This window comes from Olea europaea, unplaced genomic scaffold (assembly GCF_002742605.1).
Source record: "Olea europaea var. sylvestris unplaced genomic scaffold, O_europaea_v1 scaffold2004, whole genome shotgun sequence".
In the NCBI taxonomy this organism is placed as follows: domain Eukaryota; kingdom Viridiplantae; phylum Streptophyta; class Magnoliopsida; order Lamiales; family Oleaceae; genus Olea; species Olea europaea.
The window spans coordinates 1-12,381 of NW_019237919.1; the positions used below are offsets into that span (position 1 = coordinate 1).

The 12,381-nt window shown below is 32.0% G+C and overlaps 1 protein-coding gene across 1 annotated transcript; it reads left to right on the top strand.

The window, feature by feature from the left end:
• The first annotated feature begins 514 nt into the window (after positions 1-514).
• Positions 515-4,031, top strand: LOC111379560 (transcription factor RADIALIS-like). The gene is made up of 2 exons (XM_023002954.1): positions 515-773; positions 3,871-4,031. The coding sequence occupies exons 1-2, from the start codon at positions 515-517 to the stop codon at positions 4,029-4,031; spliced, it is 420 nt and encodes a 139-aa protein (XP_022858722.1).
• Positions 4,032-12,381: the final 8,350 nt, after the last annotated feature.

Here is a 12,381-nt window from a genome sequence, read left to right on the forward strand (position 1 = left end):
TCAAGAAAAAGCAGTAAAAAATGTCACTTATAGGTATGCCTAACAATCATATGATTTTGACACTAAACTGTAAGAGAAAGTGAAATCATACCAAAAAAAAAAAGGGGCCAAGCATGAGCAACCTTTTCATAAAGATAGAGATTCTTCAAAATTGTAATATTTTTCTTTTGTCCTGTTCAGTTGTGGTTCTTGATGAGACAGATCACTAAAATTCTTTAATTTTTGCGAGTTTATAGGCCAACTGGCATGACCCCACCCCCTGAATTCCCAGAGCTTATAAAAGCTCAAGCAGTTGCCACCTCCTCTACACGTATCAGCTCTTTCGTTTCTCATCACTCTTCACTTGAGTGTCTTCTCTCTTCAGTCAAAGACAAATAATCCATCCTAGAATTATTTGTTCCCGCATTTTTATATGTTCTTCCATTTTTCATCCCTTTTTATGGAGTAGACATTCAATAGTAGTGTTCCATCCTTTGTTCTATAACTTCCTAGACTTAATCAGTCCAAGAAATTAATGGCTTCTAGCTCGATATCTTCCCATGCCTCAGGCACTTGGACTGCCCAGGAGAATAAGAAGTTTGAGAAAGCTGTTGCCGTTTATGATACTAACACACCTGACCGTTGGGCCAAAGTTGCAAGGGCTGTTGGAGGGAAAACCCCAGAAGAGGTGAAGAGGCATTATGAAATTCTTGTGGAAGATGTCAAATACATTGAGAGTGGCCAAGTGCCCTATCCCTACTGCAGAGACTCTCGAGCTGCCTGTAACAGGGGAGGTATACAGCATATACCACCCCAGCCCACGCCATCAAAACACCACGAACACTTTAAAATCCATCATATATAATCATCAGTCATCATGGATTGGTTTCTATTTTAAGGCATTTTCTTCCATGCTTAATTTGGCAAAGTACCATCAATCCTTCTACTTTCCCTAATGCATGTTATGCATCACTATGATGGTCGGCATATGAGCACGAGCATCTACATATCTCTGAGCATGGGCGAATCATAAGACACATCTTTAATGTGTACTCAACTTGTATATTTTGCCACTCCTTAGAAAAAATGAAATGCACGAGGAGAAAATAGCTTACTGATCATAAAACCATCCTACCATACACTCTATTTCTCAAAATAAAATTAAAATTCTATGTGCATATTTGGTACATAGTGTTAGATGATAATACTAATATGAATAAGATTTTAGCTTTTAATTTTCTTCCTAACACTTCCTTAACATTGTTCCATGCAGGATGAAGAATCCATAAGTTCCACTGATGCGTCATTATACTCGTAATGATCAACTTTACTGCCGTCGTATTATATTCCAGAAGCTTAGCTAGCAACATGAATAAAAATGCAATGTCCATCCAAAACTTGGTGATAATATGCAGTAGTAATTTTAGAATTGTAGCAACACTTGTCTCTTTTTGTAAGCATATGTATGATGATCTTAATGATCAATGGAGGAACCCAATAAGTTCCTTCTCTTCTGTAATAAATCTTTTAATTAAATCAAGGATTTGTAAAAATTTTAATTTCTATACAAATATTCTAGTTCTTAATAAAATATGAAAATGGAAAAACAAAAATCTCATGGATTAAGAGAATTGGATTAATGAAAAAGTACTCATTATAAAGAATTGGTCCAAACTATGAGTCTGACTGCAAATTGAGTGCTTGTTTGGGAAACTTAAAAAGTTGCTAGAAAGCATTGTATCTTCAAATATAAACGTCAATTTGATTATCTTAGCACCAGTGCAAAGAACAAAATATGTCTTAACAAGATTTGGATCGCATACCCTGCTTTATTTCACTTGATTCTAATTTTTACAATTTTTACATTTCAGTGAGTCACATTTTGTGCGTCTTTTCATGCGTGTATATATCTGGTTTTAGAAAATTGAAATTCTATATGATATTTTGCACTAGTAAGTTGTGATTATTTTGTATTTCCATGCATGTGTGTTTACTTAACGGAATATATTCGCTAAAATACTACACCACAAGTGCACAAGTCGCGTTCAAATAATAACGCGTTCAAGTAATAAAGTGGACCTTTTGAGTTCGGGTTGTCGGTTCATCGAGGAATGTATACTTTCGATTACACAACTCTAATTAATTTAATTCTAACAATAAAAAGAAACACACACAATAAAGATTATGATTTTGGAAAATAACTAAAAATCTACAAAATAAAAAAAATATATGAAAATCTTGAGAATTTTCCGAAGCAAACGTGGTTGAAATTCATTGTTTCATTTAACAGTCGCTTAATTAATTTCTCCACAAGTCAATTAAAAAGTTACTCATTTACAATGTTAGACCTGATTTTTCAATTTTAGTTAATTACCTCTATCGAGCGAAATTAACCATAATTGATTTGTTTAACCTACTATGTCTCTATATTGATTAAAACCAAATAATTGCATTAAATATTTGTGAAAATAGCTCATTGAGTCACATAGGGCTAAGGGTACATCTCTATTCCCTACACAAATCTAGAGTTTAATTTCTACTGTTTGGTCTAAAATGCACAATCTTCTATCGAACGATGTACAAGTCACTAAACACAATCATTCATTGGCCACATAAACGAAAATGCATGAAATACAATAGAAGAAACACATAAAAATAAGCAAATCAATATTAAAGGGTAAATATTAAAATTAATCAAGGCTAGATTAAACTACAACAATAAATTCCAACACAAATAACTTATCCAATTTTATACAAATGATAAAAAGGAGAATATTTTGTACAATAAATTGCAAGTTTGAAAAAATAATTGAGAAAATACAAGGTGTAGATAAAACCTTTTTTTGAGCTTGCTCTTGATTTTCCCAAAGCTTTGTCAAATACTTAATTGAATCTCCTTGTGCTCTAAATTGTGCCCCAAAAATCACCAAAGAAAAGAAAAGAAAAAGAGAAGAAGAAGAAGAAGAAAAGAAAAGGAAAGAAAAAATGAAAAGGAAAGTGAAAGACAAAAAGAAGGAAGTTAGGGTTTTTTTCCAAGATGAAGAAGAATGGTTCCAATGGGTGTAAATGATGTTAAAAAGTGTAAAAATTGTCCTAGTCAAATTGCAAGAAGAAGCCCTGAAGAAATTAAATGTACACAAAGGTCCTTCATTTCAAACTGAGGCGCGCACCTAGTACAAAATAAGGTGTGCCTTAGTTTTTTGGTTGCTTTCAGTTGCTCAAAATTGGAGCTAAGGCACATGCCTTAGCTGCAGACGTAGGCGCACACCTTAGCCTTCTTTTTCCCTCCTTCAATTTGGTTAACAAAGAATTGCATGGTTGGTCCTTCAACTTTTGTTTTGTATATTTTAGTCCTCAAATTTTGATTTTTATTTCAATCACATCCTCTAAAAATTGCAACCTTATAGCCCCAACTTTCAGCACTTGTGCACTTTGATCCCCAACTTCACATTTTTGTGTGCTTTTCGTCCCTTTTCACTCTCTTTTGCTTTGTTCTCTTTCTTTGGGTGAATTTTAGCTTACAAAAGCAAATATTATCTAATTGAAGTAGAATTTCGTTCATTTAATCAATAAATAACATATTTAGATATTAAATAAGTGTGTAAAAACATAGTTATTAGAATATAATTTATATAACAATTTGTTTAACTATTCTGAAGAAATTGGATTATCAAACTGTCAACTTCAGGCCCCTTATGTGACTTGTCAATATTGGATTCGACAATTAGGGTTGGAATTGTATCTACACTAACTTTGATTCTGTGTTTCTTTGCAATATTGTTGGTGGCATTCTAATTTTCAACAGTTGGTCATGAAGAGAGTCTCTAAAGTAGGAAGGAGGATGTTTGTCACTGATTGAACATTGAGGAGGAATGGAAAGATGTGAAACAGCATTTGTAGGTGAAGGGGATGAGTTAGGTAATGAGGATGGAGAATTGCATGGGGATGGTGGTGTGATTGGAGGAGATAAATTGAGACACTACAAGGAGTTAGAAGTTGGGTTTCAAACAATATCAGTCGTATCATTGATTGAGGAAGAGTTAACAGGTTGAGTGTTGGAATAAATGGTTACTATTTATAATGAATTGGAATAAGTCTCCAATGGGTGCAACTCTTAAATTGTAAATTGTGCATACAAAGAGTCATGTTGTTTTGAATGAGTGTGACTATTTTAAAAATGTGTATGATGAAACATGACCCTTTTATGAAACATGACCTTTTGATAGGGTAAAATAAAATGTAGACCATAAATATGAAAAGGTGTGATTTATGTTAAAAGATGCAATCATTCGAAAAGTCACTTGAAAATCTATAAAAGGATCTCTAGTTCCGTTTTTCTTATACCAAATCAATACAAGTTATAATTGATTTCTGATTCTATCATCTCTTGAACTTCTGTTCTATTTTATTTTGCTAAAATAAACTTCTGCTTGACTTATTTTCAAAAATGAAATTTCATTAGAATATTTTAATTTGTGTCTATTCCGTTCAAGAAAAATATTATCAATACTTTGGTTCGACTGGCAAGGTTGGTATAACACACTACCTACTTTAGAAGAAGAGTTTTATATTAGGAGCTACACGTCCAATTACGTTGTTGACACTAATGCAGCAGGTGAAATATATCTTAAGGAAATTTGCTATGGCATACCTTGCTTCATTTCCGTTCTATTTTTCTTTCTTTTGATTGTAATAGTCATTAATTTGGGTATATTTTCAGATTAATTAAGAAAAGAGCCAACCTCCATCACTTAGGAAGGTTTTGATTTTCCCGTCAAAATGATTCTCAACAAAAACTTGAAATTCAAGGAAACAAGAATAAAAATCAGATTTGTTCTTTAAAGGAAATAACCATATATGACAAGTAAAGTCATCAATAAAAATCACATAATACTGGAACTTTTTAGAAGACAATGTTGGGCAAGCCCCATAAGTTACTCGCACTATCATCCAAAACCCATTCCTGTTCCTTTCCTATATAAATAAGTTTCAACATACGACTTCTTGCAGGGACAAATAAGCTTTCTTTGAAGGCGTAGGTTGCCCGGATTCTTGTTCTATACCCAGGTTCACTTATAGTGAGTGTCAACTCCTCGACTTTTATCTAAGACAACCTAGGCAAGATTCGAAGGGGATTCAACGTGTTCGCTACCACACTGGCCGACTGGTGCATTGGCCATACTATAATAAGTCCAAAAGGTATGCCTCTTCGATTAGAATGTTCCATATCTCATGACATGTGGATTGTTGCATTTTTTTTTTTAGAAAGTTCGTATAACATAACTTCAAAAGATTCATTCTTTATGAATCAAGCACCCAAAAAAAGGGTGCATTGCCTCTTTGAGTGAAGAAGCTTTTCAAGAAAAAAGTTGAAATATTATCTAATTTATTGAATGAAAGTTTACAATGATTTCCTAGTTGACGACTAGTACATATAATTTTTTTTGTCAATCATTTTGAAACATTTATAACTTTCTTATTTTCAATGTCTTTAAGAAATTGCAATTTGGATGTCCTAAATGAGCAAGCCATATTTTTTAAGAGGCTTCTTGACTTGTTGCCAATGGTATGATAAATAACGGCTCAACTTGCTGTTAAAGGATTTCGTCAAAAAGAGCGACTTGACTTTTAGACACTTATTCACTTGTAATAAGGATAACTGCTATCCGGGTTTTAATTCATTTAACAGCTTTATATGACTTGCAAAGACATTAGATGAGTTTTAAGACTACATTTTAAAATGGTGAATTAAACGAGAAAGTTTAAATGGAACAACCAAGAAGCTTCAAAGTAAAGGACAAGAACACAAAGTTTATAGACTTGTTAAATCCTTATACAGATTAAAGCAAACAGGGGAGGACCCAAGGGGGTCCCCTAGGGTCACTTGACCCTCTAGTTTTTTCAAGTTTTTATTTTATTTACTTTTTATTTTTCAGGCTCATTATGGAATATCAAATAAAATTGAAATATTATATTCTTAATATCATTTTGAAGTACTCACGACCTAATATTTCACGTCGTTGATGTTTTGAGAAATGACCAATCATAACAAATATTACGATACGTGAAAATAGGCTGTTCCAAACTAATATTTCGAGAATTTCGATAACAAACTAATTTTAAAAATTCTTCAACAAATATACGCTAGTCATATTCATAAATCTTCTATATCTTTTTGAAGCTCATTTCGAGAACTATATCATAAACACATCGAATGATCTAAATGAATATCGAAAATAGTTAAACATACGTCAAAAGTATATGCTAAAAAGAGACGTATAACTCGTCTTTTTTTAGAAAAAAATCAATTATTTTATTAATATTTATTATTTTTGAGCGACAAATTTCTCAATATAATTTACATCATTTTATTAGAAAATTTTATATGCGGTATGACGTCAAATTTTATTTTATTTTTACATAAAATTTCTTAATAAAATTTTTATAACTTCATGGGGGTTATAAATTGTTATATTATTTTTTCATCTTGAAAAAAAAAATTCAATCATTTTTAGGATTTTTTTTATTATTGTTATCTCTTCCTTTCGATCAATTAAATTTTTTTTAAATGACGTCAAAATTTTATTAAGAAATTTGTTAGATTATTTTTTAAAAAAATTAATTGATTGAGAGGAAAAGTAACAATAATAAAAAAAAAATCCTAAAAAAGATTCAATTTTTTTTGTATATAAAAAAATTTTATATGAAAAAATAATCAAGACAGTTTATAACCCATATAAAGTAATAAAAAAAATTTTGTCGCTTTTTTTTAAAAAAAATTGATTGTGATCCCCTAATGTAAAATGTTTGCGTCCGCCCCTGGAAGCAAACTCCTAAACAGTTGTATGAAAAGTTTAAAAATGTCATGATTAGAAATGGATTAACCATAAACGAGTATGATAAATGTGTTTACTCGAAAAACATTGGTGAAGAATTTGTTTTGGTTAGTCTATATATTGATGAAATGCTCATATGAGGACTAATATAGAAGTCATTAATAACTAAAAGATAATGATAACCAATAACTTTGATTTGAAAGATATGGGTGAAGCAAATTTGATTTTGGGAAAGCAAATTCTAGAATACCTGATGGGATAAACATATCTCAAACACATTAAGTACATAAAGTGATTGAGAGGTTTAAGATCAATGGTATTAATGAGTCAAATAATCCATTTCCTTCTCATGTAGTTTTTCACAAGAATACTGAAAATCGTTAAAAAAAAAAGGGGAAAAAAGACCAGTTAGAGTATTCCAGATAATTGGAAGCCTAATGTACTTATAATGAATCATACAAGGCCATATATAGCCTACTCAATAAGCAGGCTAAGTCCCCAATAACGAATATTGGAGTACTTAGAGAGTTGAGAAACTTAAAACGTACTTGAGAGTATTCATTACATTATCAAAAAATATCCTCAAGTAGTTGAAGGATGTAGTGATGCCAAGACATTAGATACGAATGAATCTAAATCTACTAGTGGCTACATATTTACTCTTGGAAGTGGTGCAATTTCTTGGAGATCTTCTAAACAAACTTGTATAGCTCAGTCCACTATGGAGTCCAAGTTTAATGCTTTATACAAAGTAGGAGAGGAGGCTTAATGGTTCAGAAATTTCTTAGAAGATATTTCAATACGGTCAAAACCTATGCGGCTATATGTATTCATCGAGATAATCAAGCAACTATATATACCTAGAGCATAAAATTTTGTGTACAAGAGTAAGTTGAGACATACGTCACTGACATAATACCATACGATAGTTACTCTCAAATGCAACAATATATATAGTGCGCATATAGGAAAACGGGTATAAAGCCCATATAATGAGTCAATTTAATAAAAATTGAACCTGACGACTCGAGATCTCAGGGACTAGGTTCGACAAAAAAAATAATAATAAAAAATAAAACTAGTTATGAATGACTAGATAAGAAGCACTTCAGAGTTTTAACTCCTTTTCATTTATATAATGTAAATAAATGTTGCCTGTCAAGTATCGATTATGATAAGATATTCTTTTAATGATGAGTATATCTTGTAAACAATACAAGTAGAGTATTGTAAGATGCTCTTCATAGAACATCACCTATGCCAGTGCAAATTTGGCCAGTTCAAATGAGGGTTTTTACTTAGGTGAATTCTCTAACATACTTGCAAAACCCAATAGAATTCAATGCAAAAGGAATGAACACAATAGAGAACAAGTATGATATGAAAAATAATATGTTTGATATATTGTCTAGGCTTACAATAATGGCCGACAGTTCAAAATGTGGTGCTTACTAATTAGCCAAGTGAGTTTGATTGATTCTTACTAAGGAAGATTAGAAATGAAAAGTACCTATCTTGATCCATTATTCTTCAGTAATACTCTTCTTCATCTTCCTTGGCTCTTGTTGGCTTATTTCATTCGTGTGGGGGATTGTCGATATAAATGGTTATTATTTATAGTAAATTGGAATAAGTCTCAAGTATGTGCAACTCTTAAATTACAAAGGATGCTTACAAAGAGTCATTTTGTTTTGAATGCGAGTGTCTAAATGTACATGATGAAAAGTTATAACCTTTTGATAGGGTATAGTCTACACCATAAATTTGAAAAGGTGTGATGAACGTTAAAAAAATCAACCATTCAAAAAGTCACTTAAAAATCTATAAATAGGACCTCTAGTTCCATTTTTCCTATATCCAAATCAATTCAAGTTATAATTTATTTCTAATTCTCTCCTCTCTTCAAAAATTATGTTCTTTTTTATTTTGCCGAAATAAAATTCTGTTTGAATTATTTTCAGAAATAAAATTTCATTAGAGCATTTTAATTTTGTCTATTCCATTCAAGAATAATATTATCAATACTTTGGTTTGATGACAAGGTTTGTATAGTACAGTATCTACTTTGAAAGAAATGTTGTATCTTGGAAGACAAATATCCAATTATCCTATTGGAACCAGTGCAAGGGACGAAATTTGTCTTAAAAGAGATTTGCTACTGTATGCCTTGCTTCATCTCCATTCTATTTTTGTTTCTTTTGATTGTACTAGCCATTAATTTGACAAGATTGAGTAGGTATATTTTCAGTTTAATTAAGAAAAGAGTCTACATTATAAGGATCATCATCGAAGGAAATGTGATGGAAGTTATGGTGAGGTGAATTTGTTGAATTTGGAGATGAAGTACCGTGTGAATTTTGTGAAAACCATTCATCAAATTTCGGGAAAATAGTTTTTTGATGTATCTTATGTGAGCATCAAAATATTTTTAAAAGAATAAGGAAAATGATTTTCTTAAAAAACTACGCGGCGAAATATATATATATATGCAATGACTATGGATCAAGACAACAATATCCTTTATATAAAGGACTATATCCTAAGAGCACAAGGGATTACAAGAAAATTTATATGTACTACGGTTGTTAAATATGGAAAACATAGGAGATTTGTTGCTGAAATTCCACATTGAGTCAAATGATGTGTGAGTTCATCTGAAGTGAATTTGCCAACTCTGTCACTTTGGAAGGTTTTGATTTTCCCGTCAAAATGATTCTCAATAAAAACTTGAAATATAAGCAAACAAGAATAAAAATCAGATTTGTTCTTTAAAGGAAATAGCCATGTATAACAAGTAAAGTCATCAATAAAAATCATATAATACTGGAATTTTTTAGAAGACAATGTTGGGCAGCCCCATAAGACATTATATATATTTTCAAAAGAAAAAGTTGAAATAGTATGTGATTTATTGAATGAAAGTTTACAACAATTTCGAAGTTAACAACTAGCACGTCTAATATTTTTTGTCAACCATTTTGAAACATTTATAGCTTTCTTATTTTCTGGCTTTAAGAAAATGAAATTTGGATGTCCTAAACGAGCAAACCATATTTTCGAAGGGGTTCCTTGAGATTTGACTGCAACTCAGGCTTCGAGTTGTCCTACCTCAAGAGAATATAGCTTTCTCTATCTACAAACCCTGTCAATGATTTGTTGTTTGTAATCCTTAATAACAAAACAAACTGGTCCAAATTCAAAGTTGCAGGAGTTATCATCAACAAGTTGGCTCACAAATAACAAATTCTTTTTAAGCTTTTGTACTACTATAACGTTATTTAAATCAAGTTAGTATTTTGTAATGAATTAAAAGTATGTGTAATGGGTTAGGCTTTCACATTACCAACAAAAATTCAATCATGTCCAAACCAAGGTTTTAAAAGTTATAGTTCACCTTCTTGCTTTGTCGTGTGAGCTGTCACACCCAAATCAACATAAAAGTTTGTCATCCAGTTATTTTTTTTTTCAATTTTGTTCTGGTAAATCTACAAGTCTAAGTATCTTCAGATTGTTCGAATGAGAAAATTATACTCTAAAAACAACAATAGTAAGATTTCTAAAGTTGAGAAATCATATCCTTATGTAAAAACCTTCAATGGAGACAGATTGGGATTCAACTTGATTTGCTTATGGAATTGTCTTGTGCCAATTCATCAATCTTGGCTTGTCCTTTTCCTTGACTTGTGAACTGAATATGGGGAATCTTTTCAGCGATCTCAAAATAGCCCAACTGATATTAAGAATAAGTTAAATTTATTTTGTAAACGACACAACTTTGTTTATAAAAAACCTTTCTGAAGAGAGGATAAACATAGAACAAATTTAGGAGTTGAGACGCATAATATCTATGTTAAAAGAGGAGCGAAAATTGCACTGTTTGAAGATTTATTAGAGAAGGCATGGAATTCATAAGCTTCCTCCATTGATCATCATACATATGCTTACAAGTTGAAACTAGAATGACAAGGGAAAGAAACATTCTCTGATTCTAAAATTTCTAACGCATATCATCACCTAGTTTTAGGTAAACTATGTCTTTTTATTTCATGCTGTTATGAGCTTCCAGAAGGAATACAAAAGGACGTTCATAAGTTGATTGTTACGATGCTTCTGTGGAACTTCAGAAATTTCATCCCGCACAAAACCATAATCAAGAAGAAAAGTAAGCATACCAAATATATTGTGGCGTGTTTAGCAAGAAGATTATATAATACTCAGGACAAGGTTTGGTGGTGACGAATGAAGCTATCTTCTCGGGAATGATTCCATTGTGTACTTTACATTTATACATAGTGAGTGGTTAATGTACAAGCTGATCGATTGTGTTGAACATATGTCTCATCACTCTTCCATGCAGGAGAGATGTAGACGTAGTGCCCTTGTGCCGACCATGATAGTGATGAATCATGACGTGTAAGTTCTTCGACATGCAACCAAACTAGAATGAAAGCAATACAAAACCAGAAAGAGAAGCACAAAATAGGAGGTGGCTCATGATGACTATTTACTTTTCACTAAAAGGAATGCCATGATCATTATGTGACGAGTTTTTTTAGTGTATTAAGTTTTGATCCATCATAGAAAATCTAATTTGGTATGTGGAAAGTCTTGTGGGATGTATTAACCTCTGTTCCTCATCTCACCGGGGACCCTTATCTTCCACAAGAATCATAATGCCTTTTTGCCACTTCTGGAGTTTTCCCTCCAACTGCCCATGCAACTTTGGCTCAACGTTCAGGCGGGTCAGTGTCATACACGGCTAGGGGATTCTCAAACGCCTTGTTCTCCTGAGCATTCCAAGTTCCACGGGATGATATCGAGCTAGATGCCATTAATTTCTTGCTAGTTACAAATAAAGTTAGGGAACAGAAGTTATACACCAAGGGAATTAAACAACCGAATATTACTATAGAAAATGTGAGGACATGGAAGAATGTATATATGTGAGGAACAAGTAATTCTAAGTGGGATTATTTGTCTTAGACTTGAGAGAGAAGACTGAATTCAAGGCTGATGAGAAACTGATCGGGAGTTGATATGTCCAAAAGAGGTGGCGAGTTGATATGTCCAGAACAGGTGGCAACTGAGTGATCTCTATAAGCTCCAGGAACCGAGGGTGGGGATCAAGCGAATTGGCCTATTAAAAAGTTGGAAAACTTGAAGAACTTTTGTGATTTGTCTCGTTAAGAACCAAAACTAAAGCAGGTCAAGGAACAACAGTACAACATCGAAAAATCTTCATCTTCATGAAAAGGTTGATTCAATTTGCATTTTTTTTGAATAAAATTCACTTGTTTTCTTTCAGTTTAGTTTCATAATCATATGATTCTTCTTGATTTATATAAACATTAAAAAGCAACAATTGTGCTTAAAAGTCACTTTTAAGCTACTTTCTCCAACATATAACTCGTGAATAAAAATGAGAAAATTAATCACATATATATGGGGCATCAGAATTATAAGTAGATACTACGATCAATACAATATCAATCATCTTTTAATTTCTGGACGACCTTAAAAATCCTTCATTAGAATATAATTTCAACTTGGGGGGGGGGGGGAAGGG